The 26,264-nt window shown below is 40.9% G+C and overlaps 1 protein-coding gene across 1 annotated transcript in view; it reads left to right on the top strand.

Moving 5' to 3' along the window:
- csmd1a (CUB and Sushi multiple domains 1a) overlaps positions 1 to 26,264 on the top strand; it is a 2,254,753-nt gene that overhangs the window by 1,616,188 nt on the left and 612,301 nt on the right. Inside the window, exon 11 of the mRNA XM_072251121.1 lies at positions 9,999 to 10,102. Coding sequence (XP_072107222.1) covers positions 9,999 to 10,102 — 104 coding nt within the window. The remainder of the gene's footprint in view (positions 1 to 9,998; positions 10,103 to 26,264) is intronic.

Genomic DNA, 26,264 nt, shown 5'->3' with positions numbered 1-26,264 from the left:
TTGTGGCATGAGTTGCCAGCTAAGGTGGTGCATTCTTGTTTGATTTCTGTATTTAAGAGAGGTTTGGATATACACACGGATGAGAGGGGTATGGAGGGCTATGTTCCAGGTGTACGTTGTAATGCATAGTTATTTGAATTACTGTCAGTTTGAACGAGTCTGACCATTCTCCTCTGACTTCTCTGATTAAAAAGATACTTTCACCCACAGAACTGCCACTCACTGGATTTTTTTTTGTTTGTTTGTTTTTGCACTAGAGTTTTCTGTAATCTTTCGAGACTGTTGTGCATGAAAATCTCAGGACATCAGCAGTTTCTGAGATACTCAACCACCCCAGCTGGCACCAGCAATCATTCAACAATCAAAAGTCACTTGGATCACATTCCTTCTCCATTCTGATATTTGATCTGAACAACTCAAAGCTTGACTATGTCTGCATGTTTTTATGCATTGAGTTGCTGCCACATGATTGGCCGATTAGATATTTGCATTAACAAGTAGATGTACCTAATAAAGTGGCCACTGAGTGTAATGAAGTATTTAAAACTCCTGGTTCAATGCAAGTTTTTTTTTGTTTGTACCCAGAATCTGTCACAGTAGACGAATCACTTTGAGGAACACTTATAAATGTTGCTAACAGATGGTCTGTATGGATTAGATGAGTTTTGCATCCAAATTCTCACTGTGCCTCTGACAGCAGTGTAACAGAGTCAGAGATCAGCAAAATGGTTCAAGTTCAAATTCAATTATCATTCAACCATACATCAATATAGCTAAATGAAACCGGATTCCTCTGGGGCCAAGATGCAAAATACATTAACAACTGCATGCAGCACATTGCACATAGCACATAGCACATTGCAAAAATAGCACAAATGGTTACAGAAGGAGAAAAATATACAGTTACAAAGCCCTGTGGATTGATGATCAGTTGACCTGACTCAGCTTGTTCTTTCACTGTGTGAACACTATAGGGCAGTACTGACTGGGGTTAGCGTCTAACCCAGAACTGCTCTTTCCTACACCACATCAACATCTCCTCTCTTGGTTAGCTGCAATAGGTGACACCGTGGTCCCAGGGCCTACTCCTCACCACAACCAAGGCAATGCAGCTCTCTTGCCACCAGTCTCACCAATGAACCAGTGAACACGACCAATGTCCAACTCGGTCTTGCAATCACAATAAAATTCTCCAAGATATAACATGGTAACATCAGCATCATCCTCATTGTAGTCCTGGAATGCGCACACCAGAAGCACTGGCGGAACATATTTCATCAATGTTTCATTGTTGTTTGAGTCTGGACTCCCATAACCAAACGCTCATTGCAGCTGCCTTTGATTGATTTTTTAATTTACTTTCATTGGACCACGGTAGTTATTCACAAAGGGGATCAAAAGTGGATTGTGCAAACTGGCCCCACCATTCAGTCAGATCATGGTTAGTCCTGAAATGCAAATCCATCTCCTTGCCTTGTCTCCCATCTATCAATAAGGAGCCCAACCTTACGGTCCGTGTTGTCCTCGCTGCTGCCATCAGGAACAAGGTACAGGAACCTCAGAGCCCGTATGACCAAGTTCAAGAACAGTTTTTACCCCTCAGCCATCAGGTTCCTGAATCAGAGGAGATAACTTCAGTCAATTACTCTCAACCTATCACTGAACTGATTCCACAACTTATGGACTCACTTTTAAGGACTCTTCATCTCATGTTCTCAGTATTAATTGCTTCTTTATTTATTATGATTATTTTGTTTGTTTTGTTTTGTGTGAAGTTTTTTCATTGATTCTACAATGTTTCTTTGTATTTACTGTGAATGCTCACAAGAAAATGAACTGTCGAGTAGTAAGTATACGGTGACTTATATGTACTTTGATAATAAATTTACTTTGAACTTTGAATTGGTTCTGATGCAAAAAACTATCTGTCTCAAACTTGAGTGAAGCAGTGACCAATTGTCCATGGCCATCAAGGGAGACAGCTTCAAAGTTCTGGAGCAACATATATTTTACTATTCAATGGCTCAGACAACATCTGTGGAGGGAAATGGACAATTGATGTTTTAAATCAAGATCAAAACCCTTCAGCTGGATGAGAAAAAAGAGTGGTGGCAGTCACTATAATTGAGGTGGCAGCAGGAGCTGGAAAATAAGAATCAGAATCAGGTTTATTATCACTGACGTAGGTTGTTTTGTGGCAGGAGTACAGTGCAATACATAAAAATAATTACTATACATTACAATAAGAAATATATAATCAAAGAATAAATAAATATTGCAAAAAGAGAGCAAAATGGTAAGGTAGTGTTCATTGGCCATTCAGAAGTCTGATGGTGGAGGGAACGAAGCAGGTCCTAAAATGTTAAGTGTGTATCTTCAGTCTCCTATATCTCCTCCATGGTGGACCAGACTTGATAGGCCGAATGGCCTAATTTTGCTCCTATGTCTTATGGTCTTATAAGAGGACATGTTCTTGGTGGTGAGGGTCCTTAATCATAGATGCTGCCTTTTTGATCTTGGAAGCAAAAGCTGGCAGGTGTTGGATTCTGATGTTTTTAATCCAAGGTTCTTTTCGATTAGGAAAGAGATACAAGCTTTGTTGCTTCACAATCATTTTGTGAAGTGTTAACAGAACAAAGAAAGTTGAAAACAAACAGTGATAGAGGTCTAATAAGCCAAGAGAAGGAGAGGCAAAAGAAAGATAAAAAAGATCATGCTGCCTCATTGTCAACTCTTTTTATACTACATAAATCCATACAAGTTTGCAGATAAGAGTCACCAATCAGATAAACCCTGTTCCAATAATGTAGCCCCAGAGAAGCTCCAGAGCTTTCCAGAATCATATAAATGTAAGCACTAGGGGACAACTGGATTATACATACTGTGACCACAGGGAATCAGACAATTAATTGTTAAACTGCAAAGACAATATCAATCAAACAGCTGGATCTAACAGAGGTTATAGGTGGATCCAATCATAGATGAGGGAGGAGGGATAATGGGCAGATGGAGATGGGGAAAGGTGGGAATGATTTCAGAAACACAGGAGATTATTCAAATGCTGGAAGTTAGAGCAGCACACACAAAATGCTGGAGGAACTCAAGAAGTTCTTATGAAGGATCTCGGCCCAAAACATCGACTGTTTATTCCCCTCCAGAGATGCTTCCTGACCTGCTGAGTTCCTTCATCATTTTGTGAGTGAGTGATTTCAGAAGTGTGGGGAGGTGATGGATAGAAGCGACAATGGGCTGATAATGAGGGAATCTCTGTTTCTTTCCTACAGTAATGTAGTGTGATTTTTGTATACCTCTTAAGTGCAGTCACTGGTGAACAGTCCATCACACCACCTGATTATGGGCTGAAGGATTTGTAATCTAATTCTGTATTACTGACGGCCTGATAAATCTTGTTTTCTTCAGCTGAAGCTGAAATACACCTTTGACAGAGTGAAACAGTTAAGAGCACTTAATAAAGTATTATGAAGTGAAATAAAAACACTTTGCCACTTCGAGCAACTATAACCTCTCAGATATATGCTTATGTAGGTGGTGAAATAACCTCTCTTATTTTGTGAACATTAACAACATTAACTCCTTGGTATCCAACATGGTTTGGCATTGACATGACAGGTGACGTTAAATATAACTTCAGCACATTAATAACTAATTCCATGGTAGCGTAGTGATTAGCACAACACTATTTTGGCTTGGTGTGTCAGAGCTCAATTCCCATGCTGTCTGTACGTGAGCATATGGGTTTCCTCTGGTGCTCCAGTTTCTACACACAGTCCAAAGCCATACCAGTTGGTAGGTTAATTGGCCATTGTAAATGGTCCTGTGATTAGGCAAGGTTTCAGTTAGTGGGTGGCTGAGTGGTGTGGTTTGTTGGGTTGGAAGATCCTGTTCCGTGCAGTTTCTTTAAATAAAATTAAAAGAAGGATAGATTTGGTAATTTTTGATTTTTTAACAATACATCTTCGGAGGTGACATTAAGTCACATTTAACGACTGTGTATACAAACAAGTTTATTTTCCTTTGAGTGGCGGAGGCTGAGGGGAGACCTCATAGAAGTTTATCAGATTATGGGAGGCATAGACAGGAAAGGCACTCAGAATTGTTTTCTACCCCAGGGTTGAAATGCTTGCACCAGAGGGCACGTATTTAAGGTGAATGGGGGTAAGTTCAAAGGAGATATGTGGGGAAAAATTATTTTACACAGAGAGTGGCGGGACCCTGGAATACGCTGTCAGGAATGTGGTGGAGGCAGATGCGATGGAGGCATTTAAGAGGCTCTTATGTTGTACAAAGAATGGAGGGATTTAGACATTGTGTAGACGGATGACATTAACTGCATGTTTAGTTACTAGTTTAATTAGTTTAATCAGTCATCTTGTGATTCAGGGACAAACATTCAACTTCATGTCAGAGGCTCGATGGGGAGATGTGACATTTCCTCTTAAAGGAGTGTCTGCAACTGTGGGGGGGGGATCACTGTCTCAAAATAAGAAGTTGTTTATTCGTACGTGAAATGAAAAGACATTATATTCAGTTGAAGTGTGGAGTATCTTTAGAATGAGCTCCCTGAGGAGGGTGTTGTGGCTCAGTTGAATATACTCGAGACACAGCTGGCCAGTGGCTCTACTTCATTAGGAGCTTGGAGGAGATTTAGTTTGTCACTAAAGAATTTTACAGATTTCCATAGGTGTATGGTGAACAGCATTCTGGCTGGTCGCAGAACAGCCTAGAATGGAGGCTCCAATGCACAGGATCAAAAAAGGCTGCAATGGGCTCTAGATTCAGTGAGTTCCATTATGGGCATGACCCTCCACCCAATCAAATATACCTTCAAAATACGATGCTTCAAGAAAGAGGCATTCATCACTAAGGAGCCTCACCATCCCGGACAAACCCCCTTCTCATTGCTACCATCAGGGAGGAGATGCAAGAGTCTGAAAACCAACTCTCAATGATTCAGCACAGCTCTACCTTTCCATCATCAGATTTCTAAATGGCCCATGAGCCCATCAACACTTCCTCATTATTCTTTATTTTTGCACTATTTATTTTGTAATTTATTATAAATTTATGAAGTGGCAGGGTGGAGATATGTCTCTACTTCTGTTAGCCTGCAGGCCACCCTTGGGCAAAGTGTAGCACCTGCTTTGCCCCCAGTCAGGGCCACATGAAGCCATGCGAGAAGGTGGTGGATATCACTTGGTCCTTGTTATGTGACCACTGACAGCAAGCAGACAATCTCTGATGAGTATTGATAATGGCTGGGGTCATCCTTTCTATAAAGACACTGCCCATTCAAAGTGAATGGTAAACTACTTCTGTAGAAACAATAGTAAAAACAATCATGGTCATGGATGGAAGACCATGATCGACCATGTCATATGACATGGAACATAATGATAATGATAATTTGGCACTGTACTACTGCAAAATTATAAATTTCACATCATAAAATTCACAGATAATAATCCTGATATATGATGGCTTTAATGGGATATAAGGTTAGTGTTGTAAAGTGAGGGGAACACGAGGAATCAGTTGTGATTGTAATGAATAAATATCAGCAAAACCATGAGACTGATAGCAGCCTTCAGGAAAGGGAAGTCAGGTGAACACTCATCTGTACTAAATGAAGGGTCAGCAGTGGAAAGGGTGAGCAGCTTTAATTTTATTTCATTTCATTTTAAAATCTTTTTATTGATATATAATCTTCTACAGCTATAAAATACAGAAATTCAACAAATTAGTATATATATAATTAATAAAGCTGAAAAAAAAACTTACATATACTAATGAAAAGAATTTATAAAAGAAAAAGAAGGAAAAAAAGAGAACCCCAGCTAACTAAAAAAAACTCCCACTAACTATAAAACAAAAAAAAGAGAAAGAAAAAACCATTAGGAACCAACTCCTGGAGCAATACGTCTTACAATCATTTACATACATAAAAGAAGAAAAAGAAAACAACTGCCAAATCACATTTATATAACATAATATTGGAAGGAAACCATGTAAATTAATTCAAATTATTAACTTGACCTTTAATTTTAACATTTATGAGAAGTTTGGAAAGATACATGGATGGAAAGGGTACTGAGGGCTATTGTTTAGGTGCAGGTAGATGTGACTAGGCAATTTAATAATTTGTGATGGACAGAGTGGACCAGAAGAGAGTAGTGCTCTATGACTCTATTTTTATAATGTACTTTGCTGCTGCAAAAAGCTCATCATCATTCATTTCACTCAAAATAGGTGAAGAGCTAACTGAGAGATTCTAGCATTGTGTCTTCAACCTGAAAAGTTAACTCTACTTCTCTTTCCACCAATCTAGTCTGAACTGCTGAGTACTTACAGCATTTTCTGCTTAAAGGGATATTGTACCTGCCAATGGAGTACCTGCCAGAAGTGAACCATTGGGTTTCAAGTAGTATTTGAGACAGAAACAAACAGTGAGGTTCTTGCTGTAATTAGTCAACTACTAGCCACCTGTTCCTCTTCTAAGCCAATTGAAACCAGTACATAGTAATTTGGTCTTTTCTGAAATTCCCTGGAAGTGTTGATTCATATGCCCTGAGGAACAGAAAAAAGTTAATGTCATTTATTAAACCTGGGATCATAAAACATCCGGTATTCTCAACATGCAAAAACTGGTTAGCTCTGCAGCAATTCATCAAATTATTTAAAAATATTACGCTGAGTTCAAGTGCTGGACTCATTCAACCAATTTAAAAGGCAAAGATGAAAAGAAATCAGCTGAGATGTTGTGATTGATATTCACTTTCCAGGGCTTAGGAGGCTTATTGCTAAGTTCAGCTTTCCAACACAGCAGCATGTCCTTTCCAAAGGGTCAGAGTTGTTGGTGATAAAGTTAAACTTTTCACAATGTTCTTTGCTCAGCTTTTTGTTGTAAACAAGTACCTGTCTCCAGTTCTTAATGTAAATTGCAGGCAGCAACCAGTTTAAATTTGAAAGTACAGGCTGCTAGTCCACAGCAGGTGGCTGACTGCTAAGAGGTTTGGTTTGCGAAGTAAAACCAAGAAAACTATTTGTCTATACACTCGGCCCTCCATGTGCACGGGTTCCACATCCGCAGATTCAACCAACTGCGGATCGAAAATATTCAAAAAAAAATTCCAGGAAGTTCCAAAAAGCAAAAGTCGAATTTGCCACGTGCTGAGCACAATGCTGAATCCACGCGAATGAAGTGATGTGTAGGTATACCCTACTGTAGCCTCCCGCCATTTCACAGATCCTGTCTCTCTCCAGCACTCGTTGTTTGAGCATTGTTTGCCTCACGTCTTGTTCATTCGCTACTTGTGTTGTGTGTGAGAGGAAAGGGTTTAAGGCTAGAAAGGGATGGTTGGCTAGCTATGTAAAGTGCTACAGCCTCAGGAGCTTAAAAATCACGGGAGAATCGGCATCGGCTGCCGAGGCAGCATCAGTGTACCCAGAAGAGCTACAATGGTTGCGTCTGTACTGAAAACATGTACAGACTTTTCTTTCTTGTCATTATTCCCTAATCAATACAGTATAACAACTATCTACAAAGCATTTACCTTGTATTAGGTATGATAAGTAATCCAGAGATGATTTAAAGTATACGGGAGGATGTGCGTAGGTTATATGCAAATACTGTGCCATTTTATATAAGGGACCTGAGCATCTGCGGATTTTAGTATCCACGGGAGGTCCTGGAACCAATCCCCGCAGATACCGAGGGACGACTGTATTAGCCAAGTGCAAGACAATGAGGTTTTGTCACTTAGAACACCAAGAATGGTTACAGGTTGGGATGTTTGTGCACTCAGAGAGTTAGTCCTCACTGTATTAATTGTGAATATTTTGAATCTCTACTGTCAGAAGCTTTTAAGAGCATCTGTGTGAGTTACTTTGTCCCAATAAAGGTGCTTGGAAAGCACTGCGTGCAGATGAGATCACCTAATAGAAAATAATATAAATATCAGAAGCATTGGGGATTGTTAGGAGTAACAAGGAGAATGGCAGAAAGATGGGGTTACAGAAAGAAGAACTAGAATTCATTCTTCAACCTTCGGTTTCTGTGATGAATGATTCATTTGTCCGCAACTTGTTGGTATGCTCTTCTAGTTTCTAGGAATTGTACCTGTGCTTGAAAATCCAAGGTAGTTTGTAAACCTTTAATAAGTAAAAATAAAAATCCTCTATGAGTGTTAGATATGTGTTAAGAACAATATGTCTAAATTAAAATGTGTGTCATTAACAGTAAAATAACTATGTTCAACCTAGTTCATTAGCTGGAAGAATCTCCTCCTCTGTAGGGACGGATGGTCCACCACTCAGTTAGCATTGGCAGCTAACGTTGCACACAGTCTAGACAGAGGAGTAAGCAAGTCCTTGAAGAGCAGATGAATAAGTACATTCTCACTATAGTTAAGGTACCTGTAAATTCCTATGTCAGATAGGGCTTAAAATCTTCTTTTGAGTATGGAGCCCAGTACAATTGCACTGTTATTAACGAGAACTGAGGCTAGAGGTTGCTCAGTTTTGGAATCAACAAGGTCAAAATTAAAAGCAGATTTATAAAAATTTGGTTTGGCTGTACTTGGGATATAGTGTGTAGTTCTGGTCACCCCATTAAAGGAAGGATATGGAGTGGGTGTAGAAGAGGTTCAGCAAGGTGCTGCCTAAGTTAGAGGGTATGTGCTATCAGGAGAGATTGGACAAGTTTGGAACAGCGGAGACCAAGGTAAGAGCTGATATAAGTTCTTAAAATATGTTACAAGGGGTATAGATAGGGGAATGGTACAGAGTTAAAGTCTTCTTTTCACGTATTGCTGTAGAATAAAACCAATGCCTCCTTTATTCGCTCTGATTAAGGTTAAGGTTGGAGCTGTTGCTATGCAGAATTTCTTGTGTTAGCAATGTCCTGACTTTTGTTTTCCATATAAAAATTTGGGTGCTGCAGTAGGGTAGCAGCTAGCGTGTTGCTATTATAGCTCAGGGTGTAGGAGTTCAGAGGTCAATTCTGGTGCTGTCTTTAAGGAGTTTGTACGTTTTCCCAATGACCACGTGGGTTTCCTCCAGGTTCTCCAGACCAAAGATGTAATGGTTAGTAGATTAACTAGTCATTATGAATTGTCCCTTGATTAGGGTAAGGTTAAATAGGTGGGTTGCTGGGTGGTGTGGCTCATTGGGCCAGAAGGGCCTGTTCTGTGCTGTGTCTCCAATTAAAAATTAAATATGCCAAAGTCATGGTGAACCTTATAATCAGATGGAATAACCTCTCATTTTAGCTCATACCCTCTACCCCAGGCAGCATCCTGATAAATGTTTCTGCACCCTCTCCAAAGCGTTGACATCCTTCCTGCAACTATTTTCAATGACACACTATGTAATATGTCTGCGTTGTAGAATGCCTTATAACAAAGATATTGTAAAGATTTAAGTTCTATGCAATCAAAGGTACAGCTGTCAATGAGCTGATAAATAGACATCCCTTTACTGAGTTGTTTAGTTAACATCTGCAAAAAATTGTGTGAAACTATCTTTTAAAGATTAAAAATTTGCTTTATTTTTTCACTTTTACATCAAAACATACAGTGAAATGTGTCATTTGCATCTAATCAAATCAGCAAGAATTGTGCTGAGGGCAGCTTGCAAGTGCTGCCATGTCTCAGACGTCAGTATAACATGCCCAGTACTTACTCACCCTGACACGTACATCTTTGGAATGTGGGAAGAAACTGGAGCAACTGGAGGAAACTCACGCAGTCACAAGGAGAATATACAAACTCCTAACAGACAGAAATGGGAATTGAATCCTGATCTTACAGCTGGCTGCTCTAAACGTTGCACTAACCACTGCACTACTGTGCTACCTGGTCTTCTAAAGATTTCTAACATAGCATGGAGTAATCAGTTTGTATTTTACTGAGTAATGCAAAAACAATTGAGAACAAATCTTTTTCAGACTGAGCTGACAATTTTGCTTTACTTGCCTGCAGATCATCAAGCTGAAGTTTGAAGAGTTTGACCTGGAACGAGGTTATGACACCTTGACAGTGGGAGATGGAGGAAAAGTCGGAGACACTAGGACAGTTCTGTATGTGTAAGTACTGTCTGCAAATCCTGTTTGAAATTTACTCTTCAGTTGTAGGTAATGCTGGCTCAGATGCCCAGTTAAGGTAAGAAATAGAACCCAGCCGGCCAAGCAACATCTTTGGCAGGCTTCATTATCTTAGTTTTCAGTTTCTTTTCCACTGATTCCCCCAATCTATCTGGATGATCAGGAATCCCCGATCACCAAGATGTTCATGGGGTCACAGATTGATACAGCTTCGGCTCTGCTAGTCTCAGTTGCCTGTATTTAGCCCATAACTCTACATGCCTCTCCATTCTATGGACCAATCCAAATGCCTCTTAAATGTTGCACTTATACCAAACTCGGCCACTTCCTCCCACAGCTCATTTCAGGTAGGCACCACCCTCTGCGCTATCTAGTTTTGAACTCCACAGCTCTCGGGAAAAGACTATGAACATCCACCTTATCCATTGCCTTCATGATCTTACAAATTTCTGTGAAGTCAGCTTTCCTTTTCCAATGCTGTAAAGAAAAAAGATCCGATATGATCAATGTCTGCCTGCAACTCAAACCATCAATTCCAGGCAGCATCCTTGGAAATCTCTTCTGCACCATATCAAGCCTGATAATGTCTGTCTTATAAGTGGGTTACCAAACTGTACACAACTGTTCTTTAGAGCGTAGAAGAATGAGAGATTTGATAGAGATATACAAAATTATGGGGGATAGATTGGATAGATGCAAGCAGGCTTTTTCTATTGAGGTTGGGTGAGACTAGAATGAGAGGTCATGGATTAAAGGTCTGCTCTGTCAATTCATCATGGCTGATCCATATTCCATATCAACTCTATTCTCCTGCCATCTCCCTGTAACCTTTCATGTCTTTCACAGAGAAAATAGATGCAAAAAATCTCTTTAGTTCAGCTGCCATTTCCTTGTCCCTCATTACTGCCTCTTCAGCATCATTTTCCAATGGTCTGAATGTCTACTCTCACCTTTCTTTTACTCTTTATATATCTTAAAGAACTTTTGGTGTCCTCTTTAATATTATCGGCTAGTTTACCTTCATCTTTTCCCTCCTTATTACTTTTTCAATAGCTTTCTGTTGGTTTTTCGAAGCTTCCCAACCCCCTAACTTCCCACTAATTTTTGCACTATTATACAGTATGTTCTCTCTTTTGCATTTAAGTTGGCATTGATTTGCCTTGTCAGCCATGGTTGCATCATTCTGCCTTTAGAATACTATTTATTCTTTGGGATGTTTCTATCCTGTGCCTTTTAAATTTCTCCCAGAAACTTCAGCCATTGCTGTTCTGCCGTTATCCCTTCTATTGCCCCTTCTAAGCAACTTTGACCAGCTCATCTCTCATGCCTCTGTTATTCCCTTTACTCCACCCTAATACTGACACATATGACTTCAGTTTCTCCCTCTCAAATTGCAGGGTGAAGTCTATCATATTATGATCATTGTCTTTTGATGGTTCCTTTACTTAAACTCCCTAATCAAATTCAGTTCATTGCACAACACCCAGTCCTCAATACTTCAGTGATCTCAATCACAAGGTGCTATATAAAAAAACATCTCGTAGGAATTCTACAAATTCTGACAAACCCAATTTTCCCAATCTACCTGCATATTGAAACCCTCCATGACGATCGTTGCTCTTTCGAGTGTGATTGTTATCTGCAGATGTGTACTTCCCGCTATTCAAGACATTTACAAAGATAAGTGTGTAAAAAGAGCCCAAAGGATTATTGAGGATCCAAATTACCCCAACCACAAACTGTTCCAGCTGCTACCATCGGGGAAACGGTACTGCAGCATAAAAACCAGGACCAACAAGTGCTGGGACAGCTTCTTCCACCAGACCATCAGACTGCTTAATTCATGCTGACACAACTGTAATACTATGTTATATCGACATTCCTGTTGTATGTACTATTTATTATAAATTACTACAAATAGCACATTTGGACAGAGGTGTGACGTAAAGATATTTACTCCTCATGTATATGAAGGATGTAAGTAATAAAGTCAATTCATTTCAGTTCAATTATAATTTGTAGGCAACACTCACAACACGCTGGAGGAACTCAGCAGGTCGGGCAGCATCCGTAGAAAAGATCGGTCAACGTTTTGTGCCGGAACCCTTGACGAAGGGTTCCGGCCCAAACCATCAACCGATCTTTTCACGGATGCTGCCGGACTTGCTGAGTTCCTCCAGCGTGTTGTGAGTGTTGCTTTGACCCTAGCATCTGCAGATTATTTTGTGTTTATAATTTGTAGGCCATATCCTGGCAATTATTCAGAGGCATGTATATAACTCCCATCAGGGTCTTTTTACCCTTGCAGTTTCTTAACTCTACCCACAAGGATTCTACATCTTCCTATCTTATGTCACCTCAGAGCCACCTCACTCCCTCTGCCTATTTGTCTGTCCTTTAATACAATGTGTGTCCTTGGATGCTAAGCTCACAACTATGATTTTCTTTCAGCTATGACTCATAATGCTGCCAACATCCTACCTACTAATTTCTAACTGCACTACAAGATCAGCTACCTTGTTCTGTATACTGTGTGCATTCAAAAATAACAACTTCATTCCTGTACTCATCACCCATTTTGACTTTGTCCCTAGGTTACACTGCAACTCATCCCACTGACTGCAATTTTTCTCTAATATCTGCCTGTCTTTCCTAACAGTCTCATTACACACTGCATCTAGCTGTATACCAACTGCTCAATCCTCAGCCCTATCACTGTGGTTCCCATCCCCCTGCCAAACTAGCTTAAGCCACCACCGCCCCCCCAACTGTTCTAGCAAACTTACCCACAAGGATATTGGTCCCCCTTGGGTTCAGATGTAACCCATTCATTTTGTGCAGGTCATTCCCCTGAAGAGATCCCAATGATCTAGAAATCTGAAGCCCTGCCACATGCACTAGTTCCTCAGCCGCACATTCATCTGTCAGTTCATCCTATTCTTACTATCCCTGGCACATGACACAAGCAGCAATTCTAGGATTGCTACCCTGAAGGTCCTGCTTTTCAGCTTTCTACCTAACCCCCTAAATTCTCTCTTCAGGACCTCCTCCCTATGTCATTGATGCCAAAACATACCACGACTTCTGGCTGCTTGTCCTCCTCTTTTAGAATGTAGTGGAACTGATCCAAAACTCCGCTGCCCCTGGAACCTGGGAGGCAACATGTTATCTGGCAATCTCATTCTCATCCACTGATAGCATACATATGTTCATGGCCTTCTGCTGCAAGATCCAATGTTCTGTGCATTCAGAGATGCTCTTCTGTACACCACTGTTGTAACATGTAGATATCTGGTTTACTGTCACCTTCTTGTCAGCTTGAACCAGTCGGACCATTCTGCTCTGACCACTCTCACTAACAAGGCATTTTTGCCCACAGAACTGCTGTGCAATGCATGTTTTTTTTTGTCATTTTTCACTGCATTTTCTGTAAATTCTCAAGACTATGGTGCATGAAAAGTCCAGGAGACCAGTAATTCCTGAGATGTTCAAGCTACCCCATCTGGCACCAAAATTCATTCCACAGTCAAAGTCATTTAGGTTGCATTTTTTTCCCATTCTAATGGTCAGTCTGAACAACAACTGAACCTCGTGACCACATCTGCATCCTTTTATGCATTGAGTTACTGCCACATGATGGGCTGATTAGACATTTTCATTAACGAGCTGGTGTACAGGTGTACCTAATAAAGTGGCCACTGAATGTATATGATGTCAATAGAATAACATATGTGCAAGTCTGAAAAAGAGAAGTGAAGTATTATCCAAGCTGTTGGTTGTCCATTGATTTTGACAATGACGATAGGAACCTGTGCGGAGAAGCCATGGGATTGAGGCCATTCCACTCCCTTGACCTCAGAAGTCCCTTATTCCAGTGGTATGAGTGATTGTTACAAGTAGAGACCTTCTTGGTTGCAGAGAATGGCCACAATGTCTTCTGTGCCTTGCCATGCCCTTCACCCTTCACAGTGTGCTACAGAACCTCATTCCTGACTGCAGGACCTCACTGGTGATGCCATATGCCCAGACCATTGAAACAGACTTTGCACACTAAGATAGACATATCCCTATCTCACTGGTGTTTGAAGCAAGGAAGCTACCATCGCCCGGTTTAGCCTCACTGCCGAAGAGGTGCACCACGGTGTGTCTGCAGTGAAATGCAAACATCACTTGGAACCACCGGTGAGAGCTGGGTATCAGGTGAGGACCAAAGGTGGATGAACTGTCCCAAGAGGGACAGGACAAGCCCCATCAACAGACGTCTCACCCCTCCTTGGATACCCATGCCCCCCTAACCTATATCTTTCAGGTGGGTTCAGGAACCTGATGCCAATAGGGAAATAAGCTGTTGTTAAACCTTGAGGTGTGGGTCCTTAGGCTGTGGTACCTCCTGTATCATGGCAGCATTGAGAAGGAGGCATCGCTCAGATAGTGGGTATCCCTGATGATAGATACTGTTTTCTGGAATCACTGCCTCTTGAAGATATCCTTAATGGTGTGGAACTAGTTGTGTGCACTACTCCATGTAGCCTCTTGTGTTCCAGTACATTGGAGTTCCCATACAAGGCTGTGATGTGACCATTCAGAATCTTTTCCATGGTATATCTGTACAGGTCTGTCAGTGCCATCAATGATGTGCTAACGGTCCTTAAACATCTAAACTAGTTGAGATGTTAGTGTGCCTTCTTCATGGTTGAATTTGTCTGTTTGGCCCAGAATAGTTTTTTCATGACACTGCCATTCAGGAACTTGAAGCTGTTCGCACATTCTACTGCAGACCCTTCAATAAACCTGACATCCCCTTCCAGTATGCAGTCACTTCCTTGGTCTTGCTGATGTTGAACACAAAGATATTCTTATACCACTCAATCAGCTGACCTATTTTTCTCTTGTAGGCTGCCTTATCACCATCTGTAATATTTTTGATAGTGATGGTGATATGTGTGTTTTTGTTAATGGCATTGGAATGGTGCTTAGCCACACAGCTTCACTCTTAGACACAAGTCCTTTTGTTTTAAACACCAATACTCTATTTGCCTTTCCAGTTGTTTACTGTACCAACATGTTGGCTTTCAACAATTAGAGTCATAGAAAACTACAGCACATAAACAGGCTCTTCAGCCTATCTAATCCATTCCAAACATTTATTTTACCTAATCCCATTAACCTGTACCTGGACAATAGCACTCTATACCAGTTCCATCCATGTACTAATTCAAATTTCTGCTTAATACTGAAATTGAACCTGAATCCACCACTTCAGCTGACAGTTCGTTCCATACTCTCACATCCCAGTAAATGAAGAAATCCACCCCCCCATATTCCCCTAAAACATTGATCTTTCACCTTTAACCCATGGCCTCCAGTTCATTTGCTTTTGAACATCAACCATTTACTAGTTAATAGAAGCACCCCTTTTGCATTCTCTGCTGAAGATGTGTCTGTTAGCTGACAGTTCACATATAACCACTAAAATTTAAAATGGGTATGTTTATTGACGTTGTTTGAGGATGTATTTGGGACAGAAATGGTTAGTTCAAGCGGACATAATTTTAAGATGATTGAGGAAAAATATAAGAGGTTGTCATAGGTTAGTTTTTTACACAGAGAGTGATGGGTACATTGAATACCATGCCGGGAGTGGTGTCAGGTACATTAGGGGTATTTAAAGAAACTATTAGATAGGCGCATGTATGATAGTAAAATGGAGGGGTATGTGGGAGGGAAAGGTTAGTTTGATCTTGAGGTAGACTTAAAGGTCTGCATTATATTTTTTGCTGATGAGTCTGAACATTGCTGTGATTTTCTATTTTCTATGTATGTGAAAGAGAGTGGTGTAGGTATAGAGAATTTGCATTCTACAATGATATGTGATAACCTTCCCAATGCAAGGTTATTGTAAGATCAGGCATGGTGTTTTGGGTATCTGGAGTCTTAACATCTGCAGAAACTGTCTGATCTCCTGAATGTTCCCAGTGTTTTCTATTTCTGTTTTAGAATTCAGGCAGAAAAAAAAATGTTATCCACAAGGAAATGGAAAGTAGCATGTTGGCAACCTGAATCTCATGGGCCTTACAAGGATTGGTGCTAAGATCTCAATTATAGACAGTCTGTACCTTCTTCCTCTTCTTAAGCCCATCATCGCTACTGGGACACAGGATGTCGACAACAGTTCACCGGAGTCCTCTGTCCTGGACCAGTTGTTCAATGTTAGATGATTGAAGATCCCTCCCCTCCCAGAGATAAAGTCTTTGGAACTTCTGTTGTTGTTTCTGTGGTTCTATGTGTTTACAGGATAGGGTTGCTAACCCTATGCCTAACCCTTCTCCTTTTGCAGCCAGGTATGGGACCATCCACGTGGAGTTACAATCTGCATCAATTAAGCCAAATTCATTGTGGATGCTGATCAGTGGGAAAACAAGCTGGAGGAAGAATGCAGAATCTACCAAGGGATATAGATTGATTGAGGGATTAGAAAATGCAAGGGTGCCTGCTCTGGTCAGAATACAAAAGCTGTATATTAGTTAACAGGGAGATATTTTGCACTACAGAGGGGCTGAAGTTCAAAGTGGATTTATTATTGAAATACATATACACTCAGTGGCCACGTTATTAATCCAGCAGACAACCTGCTTGTTAATGGAAATATCTAATCAGCCAATCATGTGGCTGAATGTATGCATAAAAGCATGCAGACATGGTCAAGAGGTTCTGTTGTTATTCAGAATGGAAGAGAAATGTGATCGAAGTGACTTTGATCAGGGAATGATTGATAGTGTCAGACACGGTGGTTTGAGCATCTCGGAATCTCCTGGGATCATGCACAACAGTCTCTAGAGTTTACAGAGAATGGTGTGATAAGCAAATCAATACTTCAAGTGAGTGGCAGTTTTGTGGGAAAAAATGCCTTGTTAATGAGAGAGGTCAGAAGAAAATGGCCAAACTATTTCAAGCTGACAAGAAGGTGACTAAAACACAAATAATCACGTATTAAAACAGTTCTGTGCAGAAAAACATCCCTGAACCAGACATAGTTATTCATTGGAAATGAGAATTGGTTTATTATTGTCACATGTACCAAGATACAGTGAAAAGCTTGTCTTACATACTGTTCATACAGATTAAATCATTACACAATGCATTGAGAGTAAAATAAGGTAAAACAATAAGAAGGCAGAACTGAATGTAACAACTACAGAGGAAGTGCAGTGCAGGTAAGCAATAAAGTGCAAGGTCTTTTGTGCACAATATCCCAGAAAGGATGTGTTCTCAGAGGCTAGAGTCCAGAGGAGGCTCATGAGGATGATTCCAGGATTGAAGGGGTTAACATATGAGGAGCATTTGGCAGCTTTAGGTCTGTAAATTTAAAGAATGCGGGGGGATCTGACTGAAACCTACTGAACGTTGAAAGAACTAGATAAGGTGGTTGTGGAGAGGAGGTGGAGTTAGTCACATGGCCTCAAAAATGAGGAGTGACACTTTAGAAAAGAAGTAAGGCAGAATTTATTTTAGCCAGAGAGTGGTGAATCTGTGGAATGCTCTGCCACAGACCAGATGGACAGCTGCGGAGGCATAGACAGTGGGGATTTTTAAAGTGAAAATTGATAGTTTCCTGATTCGCCGAGGCATCAAATATGAGAAGGCAGGTGTATGGAGTTGAGTGGGAACCAGGATCAGTCATGATGGAATGATGGAGCAGGCTCAATGGGCTGAATGGCCTAATTCTGCTCCTATGTCTTATGGTCTTATAACGCAGAATTCCTCAGTAGTATACATTTCCTCAGTAGTACAGAACTTTTTGGGACTCCAGAATTCCTCAGTTGTCCAAATTTCCTTGATAGTCTAGAATCCCTGGGTAGACAAAAATTCATTTAGTTTCCTTTCAGAATGCCTTGTTCAAGACATCGCATGTAGTTACTGTAACAATGAGGAAGAAATCACTTATTGAGGATGTAGTGTGAATTGTTTTCATTTTCAATGAGATCTTTTGGAATAAAAGTAGCTTCCTTCGGAGTGCGTGTATCATCCAAAGAAGGAACTACGTTGAATGTTCCATAAAGATAAACCTTTTCATGCAGTTGACGCAGTGACAATGGGTTATAAATAATGAAAGAGCAATACAATCGATGTCGTTTGTCCTAAGGATGCAGGGCACAGCTGGAGTTTAACCACTCTTGGCACAATGCCTAGCTCATTGTAAGAGCTATCCAATTTCTCCATTTTTTTTCCCTTGCTCTTTATTTTATTCTTCTTCAAGTAATTATCCAACTTTTTTTGAAAGTAGTTCCTCAATCTGCTTCCAGTGCATTCCAGGTTATAAAGGTTCCTAACATAAAAATATTTTTGCATTATATCACCTTGGCTTTCTTGTCAATTATTTAATTCTGCATCCTCTTAACAAAGGTAACAAAATCTTATCCTGCTTAAATCCTTGGCAATATTGAAGAAAAAAAATCTGTTATTAGGAACCTTGAGCTTATCAGTTTTGAAGAGAACACACTTTATAACCATTTTAAAATTCAAGATTTAAGATTATTTAGGGTCATTTCCAGTACACAAGTGTAAAGGAGAACAAAATAACTGTTACTCCAGATCCGATGCAGCACGAAACAAAAAGCAGTTAGATAAAGAACACAATAGGTAGACTGTAAATACATAAGATAGCTTATATACAAGATTGATTATACAACATGCACATAAAATGATGCTACAGAGCTTTGTGGCCTCAGTACTGGCCTCGAGCTGCAGTGTTGGCTGTTTACAGCCACCCAGGGAAGTGGTGTTAGAGTTGGTGCACTCCACCAGAGGCAGTGCAGCGCAGCGTCCAAGCTGGAGTTGGTGCTGCACCAGTGTCTGCTTCGCAGAAGACAAGCCTTACTGTGCTCATCAGCAGATTTCTGCAACATTCATGGACTCAGGGTCTTGGACTATATTTTTGTGTGACTGTATTTTACTGATAACTTATATGTGCTTTCTATCTTATGTGTTTTATGTGCTTTGTGCTGTGTGTGACTGTTGGTACTCTGAGCCGTTTTGCCTCAGAGTAACAGTGTTTCGTTTGACTGTATTCATGGGTATTTATGCATGACTGAATGACATTTAAACTTGATAGATGAATTACGAACTACACAAGGTGACTCTGACAGGAAATGATAAAGAAGTGGTGGTGGGAGGTGTGGAGGAGAGGAGGAGAGGGTTCATGAGTGGAGCTGTTGATCAGCCTTACTGCTTTTGAGCCCCTTATCTAAGGAAGGAAGGATGTGCTGGCATTGGTTAAGGTCTAGAGGAGATTCACGAGAATGATTCCGGGAATAGAACAGAGTGTATGAGGAGAGTTTGATGGCTCTCGGTTTGGAGTTTAGAAGATCTCATTGAAACCTATTGAATATTGAAAGGGCTAAATAGAGTGGACATGGAGAGGATATTTCCTATAGTGGGGGAGTTTCAAATCAGAGGGAACAGCCTCAAATCAGAGGGATGTCCATTTGGAACAGGGATGAGGTGGGATTTCTTTAGCCAGAGGATGGTGAATCTGTGGAATTTATTGCTACAGATAACTGTGGAGACCAAGTCATTGGGTATATTTAAAGCTGAGGCTGATAGATTCTTAATTAGTAAGGTCACCAAAGGGACAAGAGTGAGATATTAAATCTGCCATGATGGAATGGCAAAGCAGGCTTGATGGACCAATTGGCCTAATTCCACTGCTATATCTTCTCTGTTATGGTCTTATAACTAAATCCATATAATTGCAATCGTTCATGTCTGTTACAGCAATAATAAGCTTCTTTCTCATCCTCTTTGAAGATGAAGAAACTTAGAAGTTTCTTGCCTCAAGCAGGTAATCTGATCAGCCATTCTAATTATCCCCCACCCCCTCTATTACCTCAGTCACTGCACTGCATTGTAAGCACTTTAAACCACATTTGATAATGCTCGTTGCATTGTAAATGCATGCTGATATTTATGTATTTATGCATATTTTATTCCATATCTGCACTTTAACCTCTAATTTTATTTTTATATCATTCTCTATTCTTTACCATAAGACCATAAGACAAAGGAGCAGAAGTCGGCCATTCAGCCCATCGAGTCTGCTTCACCATTTTATCATCAGCTGATCCATTCTCCCATTTAGTCCCACTTCCCCGCTTTCTCACCATAACCTTTGATGCCCTGGCTACTCAGATACCTATCAATCTCTGCCTTAAATACACCCAATGGTTTGGCCTCCACTGCTGCCCGTGGCAAGAAATTCCATAGATTCACCACCCTCTGACTAAAAAAATTTCTTCGCATTTCTGTTCTGAATGGGCGCCCTTCAATCCTTAAGTCATGCCCTCTTATACTGGACTCCCCGATCATGGGAAACAACTTTGCCACATCCACTCTGTCCATGCCTTTCAATATTCAAAATGTTTCTATGAGGTCTCCCCTCATTCTTCTAAACTCCAAGGAATACAGTCCAAGAGCGGACAAACGTTCCTCATATGTTAACTCTCTCATTCCTGGAATCATTCCAGTGAATCTTCTCTGTACCCTCTCCAACGTCAGCGCATCCTTTCTTAAATAAGGAGACCATGTTGATATTAAGGGAGAGGAGGTGTTGGAGTTGTTAAAATACATTAGGACAGATAAGTCCCCGGGGCCTGACGAAATATTCTCCAGGCTGCTTCACGAGGCGAGAGAAGAGATTGCTGAGCCTCTGGCTAGGATCTTTATCTCCTCGTTGTCCATGGGAATGGTACCAGAGGATTGGAGGGAGGCGAATGTTGTCCCCTTGTTCAAAAAAGGTTGTAGGATAGTCCGGGTAATTATAGACCAGTGAGCCTTACGTCTGTGGTGGGAAAGCTGTTGGAAAAGATTCTTAGAGATAGGATCTATAGGCATTTAGAGAACCATGGTCTGATCAGGGATAGTCAGCATAGCTTTGTGAAGGGCAGATCGTGTCTGACAAGTCTGATAGAGTTCTTTGAGGAGGTGACCAGGCATATAGATGAGGGTAGTGCAGTGGATGTGATCTATATGGATTTTAGTAAGGCATTTGACAAGGTTCCACATGGTAGGCTTATTCAGAAGGTTAGAAGGCATGGGATCCAGGAAAGTTTGGCCAGGTGGATTCAGAATTGGCTTGCCTGCAGAAGGCAGAGGGTGGTGGTGGAGGGAGTACATTCAGATTGGAGGATTGTGACTAGTGGTGCCCCACAAGGATCTGTTCTGGGACCTCTACTTTTCGTAATTTTTATTAACGACCTGGATGTGGGGGTAGAAGGGTGGGTTGGCAAGTTTGCAGAGGACACAAAGGTTGGTGGTGTTGTAGATAGTGTAGAGGATTGTCAAAAATTGCAGAGAGACATTGATAGGATGCAGGAGTGGGCTGAGAAGTGGCAGATGGAGTTCAACCCAGAGAAGTGTGAGGTAGTACACTTTGGAAGGACAAACTCCAAGGCAGAGTACAAAGTAAATGGCAGGATACTTGGTAGTGTGGAGGAGCAGAGAGATCTTGCGGTACATGTCCACAGATCCCTGCAAGTTGCCTCACAGGTGGATAGGGTATTTAAGAAAGCTTATGGGGTGTTAGCTTTCATAAGTCAAGGGATAGAATTTAATAGTCGCGATGTAATGATACAGCTCTATAAAACTCTGGTTAGACCACACTTGGAGTACTGTGTCCAGTTCTGGTCACCTCACTATAGGAGGGATGTGGAAGCATTGGAAAGGGCACAGAGGAGGCTTATCAGGATGCTGCCTGGTTTAGAAAGTATGCATTATGATCAGAGATTAAGGGAGCTAGGGCTTTTACTCTTTGGAGAGGAGGAGGATGAGAGGAGACATGATAGAGGTGTACAAAATAATAAGAGGAATAGATAGAGTGGATAGCCAGCACCCCATTCCCAGGGCACCACTGCTCAATATATGAGGACATGGCTTTAAGGTAAGGGATGGGAAGTTCAAGGGGGATATTAGGGAAGCTTTTTTACTCAGAGAGTGGTTGGTGCGTGGAATGCACTGCCTGAGCCAGTGGTGGAGGCAGATACACTAGTGAAGATTAAGAGACTACTAGACAGGTATATGGAGGAATTTAAGGTGGGGGCTTATATGGCAGGCAAGGTTTGAGGGTCGGCACAACATTGTAGGCCGAAGGGCCTGTACTGTGCTGTACTGTTATATGTTCTATGTTAAAACTGCCCACAGTACTCCAAGTGAGCTCTCACCAGTGCCTTATAGAGCCTCAACATCACATCCCTGCTCCTATACCCTGTTCCTCTAGAAATGAATGCCAACATTGCATTCGCCTTCTTCACTACTGACTCAATCTGGAGGTTAACTTTGAGGGTATCCTGTACGAGGACTCCTAAGTCCCGTTGCATCTCCGAACTTTGAATTCTTTCCCCATTTAAATAATAGTCTGCCCGTCTATTTTTTTTGCCAAAGTGTATAACCATACACTTTCCAACATTGTACTTCATTTGCCACTTCTCTGCTCATTCTTCCAATCTATCCAAGGGTCTCTGCAGACTCTCCATTTCCTCAGCACTACTGGCCCCTCCACCTATCTTCATATCATCAGCAAACTTAGCCACAAAGCCATCTATTCCATAATCCAAATCGTTGATGTACAATGTATAAAGAAGCGGCCCCAACACAGACCCCTGTGGAACACCACTGGTAACCAGCAGCCAACCAGAATAGGATCCCTTTATTCCCACTCTCTGTTTCCTGCCAATCAGCCAACGCTCTATCCACGTATGTAACTTTCCCGTAATTCCATGGGCTCTTATCTTGTTAAGTAGCCTCATGTGTGGCACCTTGTCAAAGGCCTTCTGAAAATCCAAATAAACAACATCCACTGCATCTCCCTTGTCTAGCCTACTGGTAATTTCCTCAAAAAATTGTAATAGGTTTGTCAGGCAGGATTTTCCTTTAAGGAATCCATGCTGAGTTCTGCCTATCTTGTCATATGCCTCCAGGTACTCTGTAACCTCATCCTTGACAATCGACTCCAACAACTTCCCAACCACCGATGTCAAGCTAACAGGTCTATAATTTCCTTTTTGCTTCCTTGCCCCCTTCTTAAATAGCGGAGTGACATTTGCAATCTTCCAGTCCTCCGGAACCATGCCAGAATCTATCGACTTTTGAAAGATCATTGCTAATGCCTCCGTAATCTCCACAGCTACTTCCTTCAGAACACGCGGGTGCATTCCATCTGGTCCGGGAGATTTATCTACCTTTAGACTATTCAGCTTCCTGAGTACTTACTCAGTCGTAATTGTGACTGTGCACACTTCTCTTCCCTGCCACCCTCGAGTGTCCGGTATACTGCTGATGTCTTCCTCAGTGAAGACTGATGCAAAATATTCGTTCAGTTCCTCTGCCATCTCCTTATCTCCCATTACTATTTCTCCAGCATCATTTTCTATCCATCCTAGATCTACTCTCACTTGTCTTTTACTCTTTATATACTTGAAAAAGCTTTTAGTATCCTCTTTGATATTATTTGCTAGCTTCCTTTCATAGTTCATCTTTTCCCTCTTAATGACCTTCTTGGTTTCCTTTTGTAAGGTTTTAAAAACTTCCCAATCCTCTGTCTTCCCACTAATTTTTGCTTCCTTGTATGCCCTCTCCTTTGCTTTAACTTTGGCTTTGACTTCTCTTGTCAACCATGGTTGCATCCTTTTTCCACTCGAAAATTTCTTCTTTTTTGGAATATACCTGTCTTGCACCTTCCTCACTTCTCGCGTAAACTCCAGCCACTGCTGCTCTGCTGTCTTTCTCACCAGTGTCCCTTTCCAGTCAACTTTGGCCAGTTCCTCTCTCATATACTATAATTTCCTTTACTCCACTGAAATACCGATGGATCAGATTTCGGCTTCTCTTTTTCAAATTTCACAGTGAACTCAATCATGTTATGATCACTGCCTGCCAAGGGTTCCTTCACCTCAATCTCTCTAATCACCTCCTGTTCATTACACAATACCCAATCCAGTACAGCTGATCCCCTAGTGGGCTCAACAACAAGCTGTTCTAAAAAGCCATCCCGCAGACATTCTACAAATTCTCTCTCTCGAGATCCAGTGCCGACCTGATTTTCCCAATCCACTCGCATGTTAAAATCCCCCACAATTATCATAACACTGCCCTTCTGACAAGCCTTTTCTATTTCCAGTTGTAATTTGTAGTCCACATCCCTGCAGCTGTTTGGAGGCCAGGCCTATAAGTGTCTTTATTAATCTACTTCTATCAGAAATGTGAAGATACAACGTGATTTCTTGAGCACTAGCAGTATCAGATATTCCTTCCACACATTTGGAAGGCGGAAGCTATATGTTCAGCTTTGAAACTCTCTTTAAATTTGTCAAGTGTCAAGATTCCCACATGCAACTTTGGTCAGGGAGTTGCAAAGGAAAAATATCTAAAATATTACGAACGTCCAGTCTGGGATGAATGTAATAGCCCACATTGAAGCATTAGATTTAAGATTCAAGTTTACTTATTACACGTACATCAAAGCATATAGTGAAACGTGTAACTTATATTAACAACTAATATACTGAAGAGTGCGCTGGGGGAAGTCTGCAAGGGTCACCATGCCTTCTGGTGCCCACATAGCATGGCCTCAGTCATCAGCAGAACAGCACAAAACCTAACAAGCAAAAAAAACACAACAGTAAAACGAGCCCCATTCCTCCCTCCCACCCAAGCATATACGTAGTCCTTTGAACCCAGAGCAAGGAATCTTCTTCAGCCTCCAGTCTCTAGCAGTCTCAGGCTCAGGCTTGCAGACATTGGGCTTTGACTTCCTCCATAGACTGCTCCAGTCTCCAGACATGAACTTATGGATATCTGATTTGACCTTTGGGCTGTGATCCTGGAATCCATCCCAGGACACATCGATCACTAAACACTTGGCTGGGCATTGCAAGTTCAAAGAGACAACAATAAATTAATGAGAAGTGTTTCTTTGATGCCAGCTGGTGTTCTTTGTCAAGTGCTACCAGTAATTCCACCATATACTAAGGCAGATGAATTGAAATTCTGCATCAAAGCATTGTATATTAGGGAAAGTGATTTCACTTGAAGACCAATATGCGATCATATTTGACAGGCAATCCATTTGCAAGAGGGTTTGCTTTGCATTTACTCAAACTAGAAAATGGTGAAATTAATCACAAAGATTAAGCAAGAATAATTTTGATTTGGACCAAATTGTTATATCACTTCAGATCCGATGCAAGCTGTCTTTCCACATGTCACACAACAGTATTACATGTGTGATAATGTTACTTGAAGGAGAAAATTTAGCATTAAAAATATGACACATTGGAGCTCATGGATGAAGACCACCTCCTGAAACATCAGAATCAGAATCAAGTTTATTATCATCATCTTGTATAACACGGAATTTTAAACACAAGAGATTCTTCAGTTGCTGGACAGCTTTTTCATCTCTGCCATCAGATTTCTGAATAAACAACATACAGTGCAATAACTAAAAAGTACTATAAATTAGAACAAGAAATATATACAGTATATACAAGAATATATATATATATGTAAATATATTACAATGAGAAGATATATATATCTCTTGTTTCCTTGTGATTTTTGGCTTGTTTTGTAGCAGCAGTACAGTACAAAGGCGTAATGTTTTCTGTAAATTACAAAATAAATAAATAATGAAAAATATAAGTAGTGTTCATGGACTGTCCAAGAATCTGATGGTGGAGGGGAAAATGATGTTCCTAAAACAGTGAGTGTTCCTGAAATCCCTTTGCTGAGCACGGTGTGCATGCTGTGTTGGCACTGGAATACGCAGTGACACCTGTGAGCTGCCCCCAGCACATCCTTACGTTGTGTTGATTGTAACACAAGCTACACATTTCACTGTATGCACCGATGTATATGTGAAAAATACATGGATCTGAATCTCCTCCCCGATGGTAGTAATGAAAAGAGTGCATATCCTGGAAAGTGAGAGTCCTTAATGTTGAATGTTGTTTTTTTAAGATTCCATTCTCAACTTGTACAAGATGAATCTATTGACAGTGTGACTGATAATCTGTACAATTTCCCATTGAATTACTAAACTCTCTGTACCACCTCTTGCTGTGTCATCACATAATCTTGAACTAAATGAAGC

Source organism: Mobula birostris, chromosome 2, assembly GCF_030028105.1.
Source record: "Mobula birostris isolate sMobBir1 chromosome 2, sMobBir1.hap1, whole genome shotgun sequence".
In the NCBI taxonomy this organism is placed as follows: domain Eukaryota; kingdom Metazoa; phylum Chordata; class Chondrichthyes; order Myliobatiformes; family Myliobatidae; genus Mobula; species Mobula birostris.
This window is presented reverse-complemented; position numbering and strand designations above follow the sequence as displayed.